The sequence below is a fragment of the Anas acuta genome, chromosome 16, assembly GCF_963932015.1.
Source record: "Anas acuta chromosome 16, bAnaAcu1.1, whole genome shotgun sequence".
In the NCBI taxonomy this organism is placed as follows: Eukaryota; Metazoa; Chordata; class Aves; order Anseriformes; family Anatidae; genus Anas; species Anas acuta.
This window is the reverse complement of record NC_088994.1, coordinates 3,153,667-3,174,838: the sequence shown is the minus strand read 5'-3', so window position 1 is coordinate 3,174,838 and position 21,172 is coordinate 3,153,667. Positions and strand designations below refer to the sequence as shown.

Here is a 21,172-nt window from a genome sequence, read left to right as displayed (position 1 = left end):
ATCACCACTACAGGTTGAAAGTACAGATTTCCTGCTCTGACTGCATGCCCTGATGAAGGCTCTGTAGTGCTATTTCTGGCAGCGCGTACCAACAAATTGAGCTAATTGTTGTCATTATCCACCGTTGGGCTTCCGCTGCGTCTCCCTTGAAGGGTGTTGATCAGCATGGTGCTGTCATCAGCTCTCCGTTGTGCAAGAAAAGTGACTGGCAGCTGGCAAGATGCACCCTGACAGCAGAAAGGGTTCACAGCGGGGGAACTGGAGCTGAACAGGGATGTGTTCTGGGATGCACCAAAGAAGAGTTTATTCCTCTCTTCCTTTATAGCGTTGCCAAAAGCACTGCATTGCTCCAACAGGCCCACACTGGCAGCAGCTGCCCACAGAGCTGTCCTGTGTCCATGCACGTCCCTGTTCAGGCTCAACACTCTTCTGGGTGAAGGATGAAGGGTGAAAGGCCGCAAAGAAAATGAGCACTTACTTCTGGTCACTTTGCCAGCTGTTTATTTTGATGGTGAGCAGCCCAGCTGGGCCCCATTATTTCCCCAAGAAGTCCTGTGCTCACTTCATGCAGTGTGAAACAGGCAGTGACTGGTAGGACTGGGACGTAAAGCTGTTGAGTTTCACAGCACATCCTGCAAGTCCTGAAGAGGTGAGAACTTAAATCCTCCAGCTGGCAGTGTCAGCTCCACAAGCCCTGAGCCCCAGGTGTACCTCAGAGGCTGCAGCCCATGCTGGCTGAGCACACAGACCTGCACCAGTGCTGTGGGGCAGCCCATGCCCAGCCCCGTGCAGGCGGTACTCCTGGGCTACCTGAGGACATCCAGCCTCGTGTGCTTGAATCTGCCATGCCCAGAGGCACTTATACAGAGGCTGACCCGTGGTCACTCTCAGCACTGGATTGCCAGGCTCTTTGCAGGCTGCATGAAATTGGCTCTGCCTCTTTATTCTCACGTCAAAAGCACATTTGACAGTGAAGCCGAGGAGAGGAATTTCCTCCACAGATTAGAGCGGCTCATTCTCACCTTCCCTCATTGAAGACGTGCCCGCAAGATCAACTGGGGTGCCTGCAGGCGTGCACCTGCACTCTGTGCACCTTTTAATGCAGCCCAGTCCAAAGCCATGCCTGGGTGGCTTGTCCTTAACATTCATTTTTTATTCTAGAAGGAGCAAGGGGTAAATCATAACTACCAGTTAGCAGCATGCAGCATCTTTCTGTAGTCTCTGCCTTATCACAGCAGCGCTGAGTTCTCCTGGAAAGCCTGCCCTGAATTTGTGTACACGGGTTAGATCATGTCTGGGGAGCCTGACTTTGAAAATAAGTGCTTAGAAGTTTTGTAAAAGAAAAGGGAGAAGCTGGCTAAGTACGGGAATGCGTGCCCGGCAAGGATCAAGTAAAGGCAGACAGGAGTGCAGTGGGTCTGTCTGACCTTGCCTTGATCCGCTGGCCACAGCCGTGTAATGCTGCAGCTTTGTTCATTGCAGATATCAACATGGCCGGGGAGCCCAAACCCAACAGACCTAAAGGGCTGAAGAGAGCAGCCTCCGCGTTATACAGGTAGGTCTCCGCTGTGCCACCTCCCTGCAGCGAGGTCTCCGGGCAGGTATTTCCTTCTGGCCAGGACTGATTTTCCTGAACTGCCCCCCAGGCCTTTTGTGCACAGTCAGATTTTCTCCTCCCGTGGCTTTTTCTGAGCCTGGCCTTTGCAACACCCCTCAGGGCTAGGCTGAAGGGAGAAGAGCCAGCAGGAAGCCACACGGCAGAGCCAGGGTTGGCCGAGACCCGTGGTGTTGTGAGACTGCACCTGGGCATGGCCTGGCCCTGGGCGCTGCTGGGCCTGGAGCACACTGGAGGAGCGCAGGCAGTAGGGGCACTTGCCAGGTGTTGGGGACAACAGGGGTAATTTAGGGAAAGATGCTGGAGAAAAGGGCAAGAGAAGAATAACACAGAAAGGGAGAGAAGAAAGGAAGAAGGTGGGAAGGCATTGGAGCAATGTGTGGAGGTGGACCAGGGAGGTGGCCAGGAGAGGCCCTGAGGGAACCTGTGCTGGCAGCAGCAGTGAAGGGGACAGAGAACAAGGGACAGAAGGGACAATGGTACATGACATAGGTCTGTGGGAGATGTAGGGTGTCACAGATGACAGAGAGAGCCTTCAGTGTCACTGTTGCCACCTCTAGAGACTTCATCATAATTCGCACAATAATTGGAGATTTTCATTGAAGCCTCACAGCCTGGAGTCGTGGGAGCATGGGAGAAATTCATTATGTTCTTGCTCCTGAGGTTCAGAAAGGAAAATTAAAAAGGTATTTTGAGAGTGCCCCACAGGTTCGAGAACCAAAAACCAAATAACTAGATCCCCAAATGTGTTTTATTTATAAATTCTCGTGATTTTTGTACCAGTTTCATGGTATGGAGACTGGGGCACTGAGTCAGGATTTAGAATGTGTGATGTTGGGAATAAAATTAGTATCAGTGCTATAGAGGTGGGTGTTATAACAAAAGAAAATCATGAGAGAACTGTGGCTTTTTCTATAAAAAGAAAAGAAGTGAGAGGGATAAAGAGAAATGAAAAAACTGTGATCCAGACTCAGCCCCACACCAGTGTGCTAGTGCATGGCAAACCTTAGCAGTGGCAACGTGCTTCTGATGCAGGCAAACCCTCCAGAGCTTCCGAAACCCTCCCATGACACCCCCAAGGCACCTGCTGAGTCCTTCCCTGGGCCTCGCAGCTGAGTTCTTTCTCTGCAGGCAAACATTTCCTGCCATCCAGGACCAGCACTTCCTTCCCCACTTTTCCACCCACCTGGGCTCATAGGACTTCTTGACCGGCCAGACCCAGCCGAGAGGATGACATCTTCCCCCTGCATCCTGTGGTCCAGTAGCCCCAGCGAACCCAGCTTCTCTTTTTGCCTGGCTCCCAGGGTGACCGGGGCCACCCCAGGCAGCTTGTGGGTGTCCCATGTGGTTGGCGTTGGCTCACCTGTTTTCTGTCTCCCTAGCTACAAGGAGGGAAGAAATGCAGCATCACCCATTTCCGACAGGTTTCCCTTGGGCAGATGGCATGGGGCACCTGGGCTGCCAGTCCTAGAGCTTCCACCTGCAAAAACACCCTGAGACAAAAGACCCCAGAAAACCGTGCTGAAATCCCAAGCTCTTTAAGCTGTGTCTCGCGCACTTCACGCTGGCTGCAAATCACTCAGGAGGCTTATTGTGGATGCCACCCTTAGCCAGAGCTTGGCCCTCCGGATTTACAGGGGGAAAATGTGCATCCATGCATCATCCACACTGATGTATGGAGATGGAAGTGACACAAATCCTTCTATTTATTTGCACATGCATGACTTGCGTGGTGTTGGTAGCCATACTGCAAATCAGTTCATTCCATACATCATGTGATAAAGAGCATTTTTTGTCAGCATTTACTCTTCACCCATGCCTTGACTACTAATCCTCTTCTGTTGAAATGCCCAGTATTTCAGACTTCTGGGCTGCCATGTAGAAGAAGAGAGAGAAGTTTGCTTCCTCCCACAAATAAGGATATGCTAAAATATGGGCCAGAGAACTACACTGCTCTGAGCTTCAGCAATATTTCATCCCAGATTGGTGACAGATTTAAACTTTGCCATCTGGACTAGCAAAACTTACGATATCTCGTGGAAAGCCAGGAATCCAGGTTTGCAGTGAGCCGTGGTTATAGCTTCTCCTAACTGTCATAAATTTTTCTAAATGTTAGACATCAAAAATCACAGCACTGTCATTTATAGAAGTGCTGTGTTAAACACCTAAGATCAGTTTTGCAATGGTTGCAATTTATTTTGCCTAACTCTGCATGAGAGAATCAAGTACTACAGAAGGGAAGGCAAGGGTTATCTAATTTTGGACACAGAGGAAGTAAAAACAGTGGCAGTCTTATTTGATCCATCAGCCCCAGGGTAATATTTGGGTGTTTAGTGGAAATCCCTTGGGATGTAGCCTCCCATCTACCTCTAGCAGGTAAAACATACCCCAGGTTCACATCATCATGAGTTTTCTAAGATGCCTCTACAAAACCTAGACCTTCAGTCAGTGTAAAGCCTTGCTGCCATCACTGCTCTGCCTCGATCCCTTCAGGGCCACCCTCCCTCAGCCTGTGCCTTTGCCTGGGCATCTCCTTGCACACAGAACATCCCCTCCGTGCTCCCAACCTGTGCCCTGGCCACCGCTGCTCAACACAGACGTGCCTGGAAATGCTGCAGAAGAGTTAGCGAGGCTGGCTGCAAAACGAGCTTGTCTTTTGACCGTGTCCCCCAGGTCTTCGCATGCTGTGTCTCAAAACCATTTGCCTTCTGGCAGGACATTTTTCACCTGCCTAGCACACGTCCAGACAGGGTTTCCTGGGGCATTTTGGACCACAGCCGGGTCGGTGCCGGTGCTTCTGCCATGCTGTGCTTTGGCTGCTCCTCGCTGGGGGCTGTGCAGAGAAGACGGCTCTGCCCTGGGACCAGCTGCGGGGCGCTGGGGTGGGCAGTGCTGTGGTTCACCAAGGGTCCCTGCCCGTCCCGGTGGTGGTGGTGCCCATGTTGCTTTGTAGCTGAAGGACAGCGAGCTTTGGGACAACCTGAGCAAGTCTTGAAGGGCCGCTAAGTGCCAAGCAGCTCGGTGGACACAAACCTCCGCAGACACCTTCACAGCCCATGGATGCAAGTGGACAACGACCTCGCAGCCCAGCTGGCATCTGCGTCCTTTGCTGTACCCACTGCAGTCAAAAAGCTGGTGTCGAACCACCTGCAGCCAGCAGACCCACTCCTCCCACGTCTCAGCTGTGGTGCTCGGATCAGTGACAGCCCTGCAAGCCCTGGTGCCAAACCCACGCACAGGGCTGAGGAGCAACCCCAGGGCAGAGCAGGAGGTGGGCAATGGCACCGTCGGGTCCAGCACCGGTGAAGAGGACTGGTGCACACTGTCCTAGCACCTCTGCAGACCCAGCATCTTGGAATTGCCGCGTTCCCTTCCAGCATTTCTCTCCCAGCTTCCTGCTACTTCAGCTAGTTGCAGGAGTAAAGAATCTCATACCAGATGTGCAGGATTTTAAAAGCTCGCTATTTAATTCTGGCTAGATATTCCAAGTAGCGTTTCAGCAGATATTGTTTCTACTACTGCAATAATTAAGATTATGCAATCGTTAACAGGAGGATCTGAGCAGAGCACAACATGTCAATTGTGATTATCAGTGCAGGGCTGTCAGCCAGGTAATTAAAAGCACAGCCACTCAGCTTTACATTTACTGTTCAGGTACGTGCTCAGAAACAGCACTATAAATGTAATATAAATGCAGCACCTAAAAACAATTCCCCTTCAATTGGAAATGTGTGGATTTTGAACCTTTGTGAGTCATTTATAAATGTTGTTTAATTGCTATAGGAAAACAATGCAGAAGAAGCCTCATGAGCTGGAAGCATCACGCTACTTGACATGGCCTTATAGGCTTCTGCTGCCTCTCTCTCTGATTGTCCCTGCTCTAGTTGTAAAGGGCACGGTGTCACCAGCTGACTGAAACATGGCAGAAATTATTCCTGTACACAAAGGAGGCCCTGCCAGCTCGCTGAATAATGATCCATCCATTTCAGGAAGGTTTATCTTATGTGCTGTGAAATTATCAGCACGCAGGTTCCAGGTAAACCACTGAAGCTAGATTTTTACTCGTATTTTTCTGTATTCCTGTTGGAAGCCCTGCCTTTTGCTCTGCACCTGACTTCCAAGGATGCAGGTAAAGGCACCCAGCCACTGCCTCCCTCCTTCCACAGCCTCCTGCAGGACTGGCTTTGTCTGTTAAGCTGTGACCTGACTCATGTTATAGCAGCATCCCACAGTCACAGACTTCAGAAAAATCCCTGACTTAAGCCCGCTGCCTTCTTCTTTGAGGGCTGTGTCACACTTTTCAGGTGTTGAAAGAGGCTGGGGTCAGAGTTTTTGCCATCCCACGCTGCCCTGAGTCTAAGACAGGCTCATCTCACATACGTTCAGCCTTCTACACTGTTGAGGCTTTCCTGCGGTCCGGTTGTCTGGGCTCCCTTTGTGCTTACTGGATAAAAAAGTCTTTCTTCAGTGCAGTTCACCTGGCATCATGGCAGATGTCTGCCTCTGGCTGGGATAAGCCATGACCTGGAACTACCTCTTGCTCTCTGGCTTGGATTTATGTGATTACATTCCCAGCATCTGACGCTCAGCGAGATGAATCCCTCTGGTTTTGGGGAAGTCAGAAGTCCAGGAGTTGCCAGCTGTGTGCTGAGCCCAGTGTCCACACCCCAACTAATGGGGCCTGGAGGAAAAGCCAGCTCGGGCCAAGTCTCAGAAGCATGACAGCACTGAGGGTGTTTCAGAGTTGTGCCAAATTCCCTCTAAGCTTTGTGTTTCTCATCAGGAAATGGTCTAAAGCTGCCTCATGGTCTCAAGTGAGCTTCCCAGCGAGAGGTGGTCCAGCTTCTTCCCACTTGGAGTCTGTGAGACCTTTACAGAGAGGTTACCACTGTCTTCTCCTGCCTGTGGATACAAAGAATACTGGCGGCATTGTTAGAGCTAGCCAGAAGCGTTTCAACAGAGCCCGTCAGGTTTGACAAATATTACAGAACTGTATCAATTTTATTTCTAAAGAAAGAAAAAGAAGAGTGAGAGCCTGACATTGTAGAAGCACCCTTGTTCAGTTTTCCTTTCAAATGACATCCTATTTTGATTTGATTCTGTGTTTATTGGATTCAAACAGAATTGGAGTCAAACATACTTGGTGATTAAAATAGATTGAAGTTCTGAGGGGAGCTGCTGTTCTATAGCACTTTCTATATCTCCAAGTTTCATCCTGGGGCCGAATGAAAATCAAGTTATCAGTCTTGAAATGCCACGTGAAAACATATTTCCTCTGTCCGTATGAACACGCTGGTTACATTCCAGCAAGAGTTGGCGTGGTTGGAATTGCCTTTCCCTTTCAGCTGAGAAAAGCATACCAGGGAATAAATGCAGACCACGCAGAGTTTGGATGGAAGGCTGCTGGGACAGCTGTTTCTCCTCTTTGAGGCCAGCAGGTACTGTGTCCACAAGTCATATCAGAAAGGGAGGGTGCCAAGGCTGAAAATATGCTGAAATTCTGAAATTAATCTGATTCATCTATGCTGAGGCTTTCAGCAAAATGGCTTTCTTTTTTTTTTCTTTTTTTTCTTTTTCTTTTTTTTTTTTTTTTTTCTGATGAAATCGAATTTGGAAGGCTTTTGGAGATAACAGCTCTGTAGTCACACCTTCCCTGCCCTCAGTGCTCAGCAGCAGGAACCCCCACCCAGCACCCCAGCCCAGGCACAGAGCTGGCCATGGACGGTCAGCATCTGCTCGGAGACAAGGTTCAGCACAAAACCACTTCCAGCTGCCAAAAAAGACAGTAGGTGCAAATGCTGCCTCGTTGTCTGTAACTTGCACCAAGTCCCTTTGGCTCCAAGGGAGCCCAGCTGTCCTCAGCCAGCCAGAGGTGTGTTTCGGGTCCCCAGAGGCACAGGCTGTCCCTGCACGTGGCTTCAGGTGATCAGGGAACTCAGGGGGCATCCAAGGAACAGGGAAAGTCCCATGCTGGAAACCAGCGGGTTGCTGAAACCAGAATATTATGTGGGAAGCCCAGTGCCAGTGTAGGCAGGACAGATGTCCTGGGCCAACATGAGCCACGCTTCCTGCCAGCCAGCCAGCCTTTTTGTCACTTCTTGCCTGAGATGCAGGACACCAATTTTACCCCTCAGGCTACATACTTGAGTGCTCATCCTTCCCTCTTCCCATCGCTATCTCCTTCTTCCCATTAGTGTTGTTTATTTATAAGCCACGAAATAGTTTCATGACACAGGACAGAGCTTTTGCTTCCAGGGGCTGCTAACCATTCTCTTTGTCCAGAGCAGAGCAGAGGGAACGTCAGCATAACTTCCTCATAAAGCAGCAGCAATTCGGGCAGCAGCACACAAGGGAACCAGATGCTGTGCCCAGCTGGGGGTTACCTGCTCTGTTCAGCAGCGTCACTCTTCCACAGTGTGCAAGTGTGCTGGGGCATCAGCCAGCACAAGAGCACTCTGAAGAGCTGTGATTGCCCTCTGCAATCACCTGTTTTGTGTTGCCTTGTGAAAAAAAAAAAAAATCAGCTGCAGCAAGAGAGAAAACACATTACTGGGTCTCCAGGGAGTGTCAGAGGTGAGAAATGTATTGGTCTGACCTTGGGTTAAAATGCAGCTCAAGCCTAAGAGAACAGGAGGTGGGCAGGGTCTTGCTGAGAGGAGGGAGGTTTAAAAATCCTTGATAGCAAAAATGTTTCCTCCAGGCCCCTTCTTCCTGACTTCTCCCCCAGCCATTACATACGGTATGGAAGAATATCACCCAGGTAGAGCAGGTAAAGCTATGTCCTCCTGGCACAGGTGCAGTCCCACCACACAAAATGGAAGGATATCAGCAGTGCCCTGAGAACAAGTTAAACCAATGTATTACAGTGTGTTACTGGCCACCACAATTACTGGCCTCCACAATTACCAGTGCTGTAATGTAAATTATCAGTTGAAGCTCTCCACAAGGTGGCCTGGAGATGGAGAGCTGGCCACCAGGAGCTCCCCAGGCTCAGCCATCACATGGACATCCCCTCAGGGGGTTGGTGGACATTTGTCCCCAGCCCCAGTTTGTAGCTTTTAATCCATCTGCACTTCTCGTTTCTCCTCCAGATAGCGAGGTTCGTGCCAACATCACATCTCCAGTGTGTTCAGCCCCAAATCTTTCTCCAGGCTAGGCTTTCTCCCCGTGGCCAGTCAGGAGCATGGCGGTGGGGTGGATGTGGTGGTGCGTTATCGGCGTTAATTAACGTGTGCCATCCTGACTCTGTTTCTGCAGCGGCTACGACTTCGACTACGACTATTACAGAGATGACTTCTATGACAGGTGAGCTGGGGAGGCTGAGCCAAAGGGGCTTTCTGTGGGGCAGGCAGCACAGAGAGGCCACAGCTCCAGCCGTGGGGCACGAGGTGGGGGGGGACACAGGCCCTGGCAGTTGCATCCGATGTCCAGGCTTGGCAGGGCCTGGGCTGGGGGTGCTTCGGCTCGTGTTTCACCCTCTGCTTCCCCCCCCCGCAGGCTTTTCGAGTACCGGGGCCGAGTGTCCCCAGTGCCCAGGGTGGTCCCTGTGAAGCGGCCGCGGGTCACTATCCCCCTTGTCCGGCGCGTCAAGGCGACGCTCCCCGTCAAGCTCTTCTCCCGATCGGCTGCCATTGCCAACAGCTCGGCCAAGCTGAAGTGTGAGTATGTGCGTGCAGCCCGGGGACTGGCCGTGCCACCCAGCACTGTCCCAGTACGGTCACCACCAGTGCTGTGACGGGAGTGACGAGCTGTCGAGGGGCTGTGGTGCAGGAGAGCTCGTTGCTGCTCTCAGCAAGGTTTCTGCCCCCCTTTCAGCAAAGCCCATGCTGGCTGACGCCTCTCTGTCTTTCTTTCCTTCCAAGTGAAGTGCAGCGAGCTGCAAACGATCAAAACTGAGCTGACGCAGATCAAGTCCAACATCGATGCTCTGCTGGGCCGGCTGGAGCAGATTGCCGAGGAACAGAAACTGTCCACAGGTCAGTTGGGTGCGTGCAGGTGCCTGAGGGCTGGCCTGAGGCAAAGACCCCACCAGAGCTGGTCTTCAGACCCATCACAGCTTGTAGCATCCTCTGGGCACCAGCACTGAAGCATCTCCCCCACGATCCAGGTTGGGGGGTGCTCAGACACAGTACAGGAGGTTTCTGTAGCCCCAGCTCAGATAAGGGAACTTTGCTAACAAACATGAAGATAAAAGTCCCTGCCCTGAGGAGCTTAAAATTCTGCTCAGTGCTAAGTTCTCAGCTCCAAGCTCTCAGTTGTGCCTTGGAGAGGGAGGGTGCTGCTTTCTAAGGGTACTTCACTCTTCTCTTGTCATTGAAATTCAAAGCTGAAGCAATGGACTTCAGTGAACACACCGATCTGTTTCTCTCAGGAGAAAACATCACAGAAATCCTAGGTGGTGTTGAAGCATCACTGCGAAAAAAATGGTCAAGATTCAGAAAATGGTTTTGCTGACAGTTACATGGGCTGCCAAAATCACATGTCAGAATTCCCCAAATTACAGAATTGGGTTTAAAATTGTGAGTTTTTTTTTTCTTTTGTAGTACAGTTTTTATTTTTTTAATTTGCTTTCTTGTTTGGGTCACTTCTGCCTCCCACACACACTCCAGTTGGGCTGCTCGGCCCACTCCTGGGTTTCTTTATAGCAGCTCCTTCAAAAGCAGCAAAGCTTCCTACTGCAGAATAAACCCTAGATCCATTATTTACACACCGACCCCATTCCGGGGCCTCTGGGTGAGTCTGACCAGGCTGCAGCCACAGCCTCCCCCAGCCCCTGATTCTGCTGGCTTGTCTCTTCTCACAGAGGTACGGAAGAAGGCGGATGGCAGCAAAAGTGAAGTCTCACAGGAGGACACAGCGTCAGAGGCAGAGGTCAACACGGAGGAGCCGCTGAACAGGGATGAGGGAGAGGAAGAGGGGCTCGCACGGGATGAGTGTGAAGATGAACTGGTAAGAGCAGTTGGGTGCTACGTTCCTCCAGCCAGGGGAGTTCAGTAATGGACCACAGTTTTACTGTAACATATTAAACCCCCAGGAAAATAGTTTTTCCTTCCTAAAAGGAAATTGTTGTATTTAATCCCATGATTGTTCACAGCTTGTTCTTCCCAACTGTTAAGCTGCTTGCAAAAGCTTTGACCTAGCAAATGGTGGAGAAACACAGTTGGCTCCTGAAATTCGGACTGTATTTATCCTTGATTTCACAACATTTAATTAATGGTTAAAGTAAATTGCTTTGCTCCAGAGGAAGTGTATCTCGAATGAATTGAAACATATGCCAAAGACAGGCCATGCTGTATTAACCGCACTTTCCTAAAACAGGCATTTGCAAAGGCCTTTTGTCTGTGGGCACCAAATTGCACAAGTGTAGTTATAAAGTCTCAGCAAGCTGCTGTGCATGGAGCTGTACATCCATGGCAAGGGCAGCGCTTTTCTCTGAGCGTGGCTAGCCTGATTTTATCCATGTCAGCCCCATTGCCTTTTGTTCTGCCCTGAACAGGGACTGAAGAACCCAATGAGCAGGATTTGTGGGCCGCTCCCAGGTGCCACAGCACTGGTGGCAGCAGAAGTGAGGATGGAGCTCACCATCCCCTTCTCCATCCTTACCCCATCACCGCTGGGCTGACCACACAGCACTTCACAGCTGCAGCACTCTGCCTATGGCCAAGGATCTCAGAACTCTTGCCAGCTGATTGCAGTCTTGCACTTCACCCCACCATGCTCATGACAGATGTAGGATCTGAACGACATATTTCAAGTGTTTCAGTTTCTGGGACCTCATAGCTAAGTTCGTGACCCCTGCTAAATCTGAAAAGAGTTGGTTAAGGGGAGAAATAAAAGACCACTGTAAAGAAGAAAGGCAAAAGCTGGCCTCCATCTCTGTGTCAATTAGGATAAAGAAGGCCAGGTTTAAATTATGTCAAGGGAAACAGATGGTAGAAATTAGGGGAAAGCTTAATGATGAGAAAGCAGCTCACAGACTGTCAACAGAAAACATGGACCTTGCCGTTAGTGGGATGAGAACGCAGAATGGACAGACATCCACTGGGTGTGATTTAAGCATCACAGAATGGCTTGGTCTGGAGGGGGTCTTAAGGACCATCCAGTTCCCCATGCCCTCCCACCTTGTCCTATCACTGTATGTCCTTGTAATTAGTCCCTCTCCATCTCCTTCTCCAAGAAGAGCTGATCCTCATTTAGGGATAGATGAAAATCACTATTTCAGGTCCTTACCACTTCTAATTTTCTGTAATTCTCTGGTTTTAAAGTGACATTGAGTTTGGAAATATTTTACTGCCATCATCAAACAGGTTCAGATGTACTCAGCACGGGGCAGGTTAATCTGTGGAGCTCATCTGCAGGGGTGTTTTCTTAAACTGTCCTTTAAAGCTGTCCTTTAAATCTTGCTCCTGACCTTAGAGCACAGCAGCTTTGAAGTCATTCCAATTTCCTGGGGAGTGGCTCCTTCGTTCCACGTCTCTTGGGCTTACAGTCATCAGCATAACCTTCACCTTCTGCTGTCCATGGACAGCTGGGTGAGGGGCTTTGTAGAGCCCAAGGAAATCAAGCACATGATACCCACTGAAGGCGATGAGAGCTGGACAGATGCTTCTTTACAGCCCTACTTGCAGGGTAAAGTTGGCTGCCTGGTTTTGTACACAAATCTCTGCTTGGCCTTGGTGAAGGCTCCAGCATTGGCTGGGGAAATCACGTCCAAAATGTACACTCCAGGCCCAAGCAAGGAGGAGGAAGGGGGCCTCTGCCAAAACAAGTTTGTGCCCTTTCCAGAGAGGCTGGGCAGAAAAGGAGCTCTGCTGTGCCCAAAGTTTACAGACTTGTAAAATAATTTAGGTAGGAAGGGCCCTGTGGAGGTCTCTTCCCCCATCCTGCCAGCTGATGCACCCCAGGATGTGGTAGGGTCTCTTTGGTAGGGTCTCTTTGCCCCAGGGACATTCTGCTGACTCCTGCCCAACTTGTTTGCCAGCATCCAAAGTCTTTTTTTTTTTTTTTCAAAGCTGCTTTCTTGCCAGCCATCCCCATGTGTCCTGCTCCACAGCATCATTCCTATTGCATTCCCACAGGCTCTACCACTAGGCTCAGGGGGCCTGGGAGGCCAGGAGACAGACCTGACCAGGGAAAACGTGGGGGAGAAATAAGCCTTGAGTACCTTGGCCTTCTCCATCTGCTTTGTCAGCAGGTCCCTGTGTCCCCAGCCCCGCTAAGCCATGGGCTTACGTTTTTGTTATCCTTCCTTTTCCTGCTGGTGTACCTACAGAAGCTCTTCCTGTTGCCCTTCATATCCCTCACTAGTTCCAGCTTCTGCCTACCTTTGGCTTTCCTAACACCACCACTGCACACTGGAATTTCGGCTTTATCTTCCTCCTTGGTGGCCCAGCCCTGCTTTCACCTTCTGGGTTCTGCTTTTTGTGTAGGAAAAAGCTTGTTTTGGAGTCTGCTGCTCATCCTCCTGCCATGCCTGCCCTTTCTGCACAGCAGAAGGGGCTGTTCCTGTGCTCCAAGGCAGGTGTGCTGGAAGGTGGCCCCGCTGCCCTGGGCTCTGTGAGCTTCCAGAGCAGTCTCCTGTAGGATTCTGCCAAGCAGATCTCTGAACATCCCCAGATCTCTTCTCTCAAGTCCAAGGATTTGATTCTGCTATTTCTCGTGGTCACTTCTCTCAGGATTCTCTTTCCACCATCACACATTTGTCCAGCTCTTCCTTGTTCATTGGTAAGAAGGTCAGGAAGCACACCTCGTTGACCCTAGCCAGCTTGTCAATCAGCTGTGTCAGGAAACCTTTCTTGATGTTTTCAGAAGTCTCCCAGCTTGCTTGCCCCCAGCCCTGTTGACTTCCCAGAAGATACCAGGTTGGATGAAGTCCCACTGGAGCACGAAGGCCTCCAACCAGGAGGCTTCCCCCAGACATCAGAGCAGGTTTCCTATCGGGTGGGCTGTAGCAGATGCCTGCCATGATGTCGCCTACATTGTTCTGCCCCCTGCCCCTCAACCATGTGCTCTCAGCTGGCTCATCCCCGTTCCAATGCACGTCCCCATGTACCTGAGCCCTTCCTTTGCCCAGAGCAATCGCCACCTCACCTGGTTTTCCTGACGAGCCTGTTCCCAGGACACTATACCTGCTTTGTAATTGCAGCTCTGCAGGCAGAGGAGCCTTTGTTCTGCTGCCAGAAGTCACAAGCCTCCACACTTGCCCATCTTGAGAGTCTCAATTCCCAGCTCCTGTGAGCAGTTTCCAGCTGTCCCTTCTGCATGCCTTGCAGTCCTCAGGCTTTTGCCCGTGCAGGATCTCTGCAAAAGCCCTGCTGAGCTCCCCGATAGCACACACCTATTTCCCTTCCCCAGCGCCCTGCTGCTAACTGGGTTGGGACTGGTCTCCCTTGCCTTTCCTTCTGGATCATCTGGTATTACCTACAAACTTCTGGCTCCATTTCCATCTGTTCATCATAAAATGGAGCCTGTGTAGGAAATAAAATGTTACTGCTGAGCACCTTACTCTTTTAATGATTTGTGTTGCAGAATGGCTCCAGGAGGGCAACTTTCACATGCCTTATTTTCAAACCCACTCTTGTGAGGGGAGCAGTTCAGCATGGTGTGCTGTCATTGTGGCCTTGGGAGTGGTGAATATTATTATTCTGGATGATGAGCTGTGCTGCAAACTGGGACCAGTTTCTCTGTTCACCAGCAGAACCCCTGCATTGCGCATGATTTGCCACTGCAGACCAACTCCCCCTGAGCATCCTGGGCAGTTCCAGTAACCACAGGAACCGTGCTCCCAGTGTGGGTCCTCCCCAGGTCCAAATAAACTTCTCACGGGGCTAAAACAAGGAAGAGCTGTGAAAACACACATAACAAGGCCCACGTTATACGCATGCTGTGGCTACTTGCTAATTATGGGGCTTCTCATTTAACCTGGCCATGTGAAAACTAGGGATCCAGCCTAAATGTTCACCTAGCAATGATGAGTGCTTACCATTTAGCACTCATGCCCCAGGCCTAAGACCCTCCCTGGGGACATGCAGCCTGCCCACTGGAGGTGCTGGCTCTGCAGCAGCACAGATCAGACACCTGACTTTACACCACTAAGGGAAGGTGGGCTCGACTTCATCCCGGTCCCTTTGAGGTTCAGCCAGACCTCAAAATCAAAGGAGGAATCACACATCCCAGGTCTGTTTGGCAAATGCTTGCTAGCATAAGGATCAGAGGAAATTTCTGGTTTTACCTGGAATTGTCTTTTCCCATTGCTCCCCACAGTCTCCACATTGGCGTGTTCTGCAGCTCCTCCACCACGGAGCATCTGACCCTGCTGCAGCGTGCCAGCTGTCCTGCCCGTGATGGACCAGGCTGCTCCCTGCTTGTGACACAGCTCGGTGTCTCGGGCAGGGCAGGGGGGCACGTGGTGATTTCCTGTTTCTGTTTCCCTTCTCCCTCCAGGAGAACAGCCATTACACAGATGTGGAGGATGCCAGACTACAGTAACCAGGTACAACTCACATGCTACTTTTTAGACATCGATTCTGAACAGAAGTTTTGATCCCATGCAAGATGTTGGGATCTTTTGATGCTTCAGAAGATGCTCTTTCACACTGATCCTCTGTGCTTTCTAGCACTGAGCCTGGCTGCTCAGCTGGGTCACCGATCAGCTCCTCACTCCCTTTCCTATGTCTCACACTACCTCTCCGAGGTTCAAGGAAAATGATGTACCCTTTTTTTAATCACTGCCTCTTGTCTCTCCTTGCAGCCCATTCAGAGCAGCAGTGAGCAATGGTGTGAGGAAAGCACGAGACTAAACCCTGTCCTGGCACACTGAGCAAGACAAGCTAAATTGAAGTGCTGCTGTCATCTCTACCTGGCATTCGAAAGGAGACACATGGCCCGACATCCTCCATCCATTTGTAAAGCAAAGACGACTAAAACTCATCATCCCAGTGAATCCCCACGACCCTCTGCAATGGATTCAGAGCTCTGCAGCCAGCCCGGGCAGCAGCCAAACCCTGTGTAATCTGTACCCACCACTGACTGGGTAATGGGAGAGCACTTGTGTCACCCCATGAGTCAGAGCTGCTACAGGGCTTTTTCTAGGAGCGGAGGGAGAACTAAGCCCAACCCCACAAGGACTTTTTTTCTCATACTGGTGAGAGACAGAGCATTTGCTAACTGGGGGAAAGTACTGTCTCAGTTTGGACAATTTGTGTTCTCACGCCGGAGGTCATGTTGAGGAAGAGGGTGTGGGGTGAGCTCTGCTCCTGGAGTGGCCACCTCCTGTTGTGGCTCTTGTCCCACGTGCCACCGCGGGTACCTGGTCACTTCCAGGCAGAGAGGAGCCGGTGCCTGTGCATGTGCTGTGCTGCTCCAAGAGGGGAAGGTGAGAGGAGCCTGCGGGACAGCAAGACAACAAAGCCTGCATTGTCTTCAGCAGTTTGACCTCCTCGTTCTCCACTGGGAAACCACCATGGGAAGGCTGAGCAAGTCCCTGAGGAACGAGAAGATGCAAGCATACGTCAGACAGGCGGATAAGACCCTTTTGGACCTGCCGCCCCCTGGAAGGGCTCTGACCTACCTGCTTCCCCAGCCAGAGGAGCCAGCCCCTTCCCCTGGGTGCTCACACCCCGTGCCCCAGCTCCCCTGGGTCTCCACACCTGCGAGGGGCCAGGAGGCAGCATGCTGGCTCCTGCTCCTGGCGGCGAGGGCTCTCATCAGTCTGGCAGAGCTGCAGCACGCCTGGGCACAGTGGTCCAGGTGAATGCCCCGAGCACAGCGCCTGTGGGCATGCTGCCACCCCCCTCTGCCGCCCAAATTCAGCCTGCTTCTGACCCGTGCCATGTCGTTCGAGCACAAGGCTGCGGCAGCCTTTTCACACCACAACACCCCAGAGGTCTCTCAGCCTTTCTCGGCTTGTTCCTTCCTCTTCCGTGGGCTTATGCAATTTTTCTGAGTTCAGAGGTATATGGGACTGAGACTCACACAGCACTTTATTCAGAGCAATTGTGTCCTGCCCATCTCCCCTCTGTCTGCCACCCCCCCCAAAACACACACACACATCGGCGCTTTGAGTCCAGAATGGTGCCCACACCTCCTCAGCGAAACTCTCCCACAAACCACGTGGCCCCCTGATTGTACAGGGTGCTCTGAAAGGGGACTCCTGCTTTCTGCTCCAGCGCTCGAAGCCAGACTTCCTGGACAGCATCTCTCTTTGAAGGGTGGAGGGGAAAACAGGTCGTGGGGGCAACGCTTCCCTGCCCAGAGGGCCATCCTGGAGCAAGCATGGCTCTTGAAGCACAATGTTTTATTTGCATTTCTTAGTTTCGAATAAGTCATGAAGGAATTAAGGGATAACCGTGCTTTCCCCTACCTTTTTCTGGTTCCTGTACAATTTATCCATTGTGTTGTACTGAGCCGTTGTAGAGCTGTTTTCTAGGCTTTGAGAGATGAGCTGCGGTTTTTGCTATGAACTGACTGCGATGCTGATGTCTGGGAGAAAGGTGACCTTGTATATATGATCCTGTATAATAAAAGAAAGAAGTCTAATTTGCTTTTGCTGTCTTCTCTGTCATACACACACACACACTTTTTTTCCTGTTTCAGACAAGCAAGCCTTCTTTCCCTGCCTGAGCTTCAGTTCTGCCTGCAGGACTGCCTTTGCCTTGCACAAGGGGCATTGAGCGAAGCAGCTGGCTCGCAGTGGCTCTTCCTCTGGGTGCCTGGAAACTCGTTCAGTGCAGGAAGAGACAAATGCAGGACAAATCCAGAACTTCAATCTCATTAGCTGTTTGCACTAGTCCAGCTCATAACAGGCTAGAAAAACATGACCGATGATCCAGTTTGCACAAGCCAGCAGTAGGAATAAATGCCCCTAAAGCATTGTGACTTCTGGCCATCTCCACAGCCACTGCCCCAGCAGAGCAAAGCTCACTCTGCATTGCCAGCTGCGTTCATTAGGGCCAAACCCCAGCACCTGCACTGCGTCCAAAGGGTAACCGTGACCTCAAAAGGAGAATCCAGCCGCTACCTCACCTTCAGGCTTTATTTCTGTGGTCCCAAAAAGCCATCTGCTGAGCCTGGCCCAAGCCATCATCCAGTACTGGAGGGCAAAGCTGCCTGTTGGATCTGTTCATGTCCATGATGAGTTTGGGGATGCTTGGGCATCCATCCATCCTGTGCTCAGCCCCTGGGTCAGTTCAGGATGAGGAAAACAGCACGTTCAGACTAATTGTTGGGCGTCTGTGCACCCGGGAAGGGGGAGAGAGGAAAAAATATTAGCAAGCAATTTGGAGTGTTTGGCACTTGGCTACTGAGATCATAAATTAGTGCAGCATTAGGTCAAAGCTGGGCCTAGAAGGTGGCCATGGTGCAGTGCCTTGGGGGCAGGATGCGTCCCTGCTCCATCCCCACAGCGCTGCCCTCACTGGCCCGAAACCAGTCCGGGCCTGGGTACCTGTACGTGGTGCTGCAATGGGTGCTGGGCCCTCAGAGCCTGGTCACAGCCTCCTAGCACAAAACTGTTCTGGTCTTGGCAATGATTTTTTGTTGAGGATGAGACTTTGGGAGCTCATGCAGGTCCCTGTGTGGCCATTCTCTTTGCTATTAGCTACAGAGAGGTCCTCAACAAGATGAGTTTCTGTGTTTTATGCACTAAATGAGTTCTGTATGCTGCCATGAAGCATATCTCCTCATGAAGAGGCAGTGGGGTGGGGAGAGGAGCCACACACCTCCCCCTTCACCCCTTCAGGCCATAGAGCAGGTGAAAGGCATCCCGCTGGCTTTGCCGTGCAGGACCCGCAGAGGGAAGGAAGCCTCACTCACCTCCTCCTCCTGAGCTCTGCTTTCCACAGCCAGGCTTGCCCCCCCCCCAGCCCTCCCACCCCACTTCCCATGCCTGAAGGCGCCCAGAGGTGTGTGTGGGGTGCTGGGTGCTCAGCGCACGGAGCAGCACCCGAACCTCCACGCCTCCTCCCAGACGCTCTGGTGGCAGGGAGCGGGCTGCAGGGCAGAGCAGAGGCCCCATTGCTGGGCCTGTCCTGGTGAACAGAAGGACTCATGGTTCCTCCCCCCCCAGGCCCGCTATCCACGATGCAAAATAACCTGTCAGGTCTCGTTAGCTCTTGAATGAATGTCAAGTAGTCACACCCAGCCTCCCTGGGAACGTCTTTTCCATGATGTCCCCATGCAGTCACTCCCTGTAAATTGTCCCGGCCCTGCTGGGATGTGCTGGGCCAGCCCGTTCTCCCCGGTGCTTCCCCCGGGGCCGCAGTTCATTCAACATCTGCACATCCTGAAGAGAAGCCACTGCTGTAGGCCGAGCAACTCAGCTGAGCACACAGCCAGTTTCCATCAGACGAACTGGAAGAAATCGCTTTGTTCAAGCGGCTCCCCACCACCCGCGAAGGCCAGAGCCCAGTGCCCCATTCCACGGCCCTCGCTGGCCTTCTCGTAATTTCTGCTCCTCTTGTCATCACGGCTGCTTTTGATGGTGGCAGCAGCATTGCCTGTACTGGAAACAAAAACAAACTCTTAAATCCCCTGACACCATGCCTGCACCTCTGCAAGGGAAATGTGGAACAACGAAGATTTAAACGTGGGCTTAAATGTGCTGCTCGGGGTGGAAAGAGCAGATATGCAAGGGTTTTTGGTGCTCTGCTTTTTTTATTATTATTTTTTTGGAGCAGTAGACATTAGAGCGGTGTAAGTCCAGTCCTAAATCTTCCTTTTATGAGTTTCTGGACATGGGAAGACAATCTGTCAGGCCAAAATATCTGCAATCTTGCATTCAGTTTCAGTCAGGAGATGCAACAAAAAATCCCACAGACTTTAATAAATCCCATTAAGTTTAATGGGCATCACATGGTTAAAGTCCATTCAGAGCTCTGGAAATATTTAGGTTATTGCCGTTGTAATGGGAACAATTCTTTAGGGAGTTCAAAAATGCTATTTGCTGCCTCTGTGGAAGTTATCACATCCCTCCTGCATCACCTTCCCATTATCTGCAGGAGCTTTAATTCCATATTTTTCCTCTCTCTTAAGAAAGCTGTGGAGACATTTGGAGATATGCTCAAGAACCCCAACAGCTCCCAGTAGGGGCTGTTCATTCTCCTCCGGGACAGGACAACACAAGGCATGGATCAGATGCAATGTCACAGGAGTACTTGTGAGAATTTGTGAGGACGTGCATGTCCCCCAGACCCCATCCAGCTGCCACACATGGGGCTGATCAACACAGGACACACAAGGCACATGCCTGAGACCCAGTCTGGTGTCAGCACCGATGGGTTCCTCCTGTCCGTGCAGGGTCCCTCACAGCCACCCTTGTAGTGCTGCTCACATGGGGCTTGGTGCCTCTGCCCCTTGTCCCCAGCAGGACAGGACACTGCTGCATCCCCAAGGGGCATCACATCCTCCTGAAGGCCAGCACAGGGCTGTGCTGTGCTCCCAGCCCCACAGAGAAGCTCCAAGTGAGACCTGCACAAGCGAGGGTCTCACCCTTCAGAAGACAGGGCTTGGAGAAACCCGAGGTGAGCCACAGCAGGTTCAGAGCAGGCTCCAACAGCCTCGTGAGCCGTGAATGAACGCATTTCCCCAAGCCAGTGCCCACACAGAGGTGGATTCACCAGTGCCACAGAGAGCATCGCCGCCAGCGCAGCGCCACGGGGTGCTCAGCATGGGGAAAGGGGCACTGGAGGAGGTGAAATCCCGCACAAAGCCAAGCTGAAATCCAGCATAAGGCCAGACATGCTGCTCGGCCATGGGAAAGGTCCAGAGGCAGCCTTTGAGCAGAGGAACAAAGCAGAACCTTGATGAAAGTCCTGAACACAGTTAGAGAAGTGTGAGAACAGGGAGGTGCACAGTTAGCAATGCCTGCTGGTCTTCAGGGTCTGCTCCAGGGACCAGAATAACAATGAAATGTCTTGAACATCGGCCCCTTTGAAGCCTCTTCTTAGGGTTGCTCCACATTTCGTGGGACTCCCTCTTTGGCATAATCCCTCAAGCTAAAGCCTCCTTTGAGGTGATCCCAATGTTTTGGGGGCCGCTGCAGTCTGTCAGGCATCAGGAGGAGCAGCCTGGGGCTCTCAGCACATTGTGGAGATCAACACTCATCGGTGGGCAGGAAAATGCGGGCTCCAGCCATGTGGAGCATCATCCCTCCTGTCTGCATGGCACATTTTAAAAGCACTGCAGGCCTTTAAAAAAACGGCCTACATGTATGTGATGTAGGGAGCTTGGCTAGATGCGGTGGGAGAATGGAGGAAAAAATCAGGATTCAGGAAATCCCATCTTTGGTGAGAAACCCCACAAATTCAGCACCTATTCATCATCCATGCTTGCTTGCCTGCAGGTGGATTATTTTCTTTGATGGGTTAGAGAGGGTTCCTCAAACATGACGTCCTACGGATGTCAGCTTCGGGCGCACACACACGAGCTCACAGCTGCTCCAATTCACCCCAAAACAACCTAAGCAGCTCCTTGAGGCCACAGCAGGCAGTTTCCTCCCTTAGCACCATGACTGAGACCTGGGAGGCTTTGGGATCTTTCATCTGCACATCTCTTTTAATA

At 51.5% G+C, this 21,172-nt stretch overlaps 1 protein-coding gene across 4 annotated transcripts in view; it reads left to right on the top strand.

Moving 5' to 3' along the window:
• The window catches only part of RALY (RALY heterogeneous nuclear ribonucleoprotein), a 117,193-nt gene extending 100,041 nt beyond the window's left edge, over positions 1–17,152 (top strand). For all 4 annotated transcript variants that reach the window (XM_068700040.1, XM_068700043.1, XM_068700041.1 and 1 more), the window contains 7 exons: positions 1,483–1,555; positions 8,873–8,920; positions 9,113–9,273; positions 9,478–9,591; positions 10,419–10,564; positions 15,059–15,107; positions 15,366–17,152. In XM_068700040.1, the coding sequence (XP_068556141.1) occupies positions 1,483–1,555; positions 8,873–8,920; positions 9,113–9,273; positions 9,478–9,591; positions 10,419–10,564; positions 15,059–15,103 (587 nt within the window). In that variant the 3' untranslated portion in view covers positions 15,104–15,107; positions 15,366–17,152. The remainder of the gene's footprint in view (positions 1–1,482; positions 1,556–8,872; positions 8,921–9,112; positions 9,274–9,477; positions 9,592–10,418; positions 10,565–15,058; positions 15,108–15,365) is intronic.
• Positions 17,153–21,172: the final 4,020 nt, after the last annotated feature.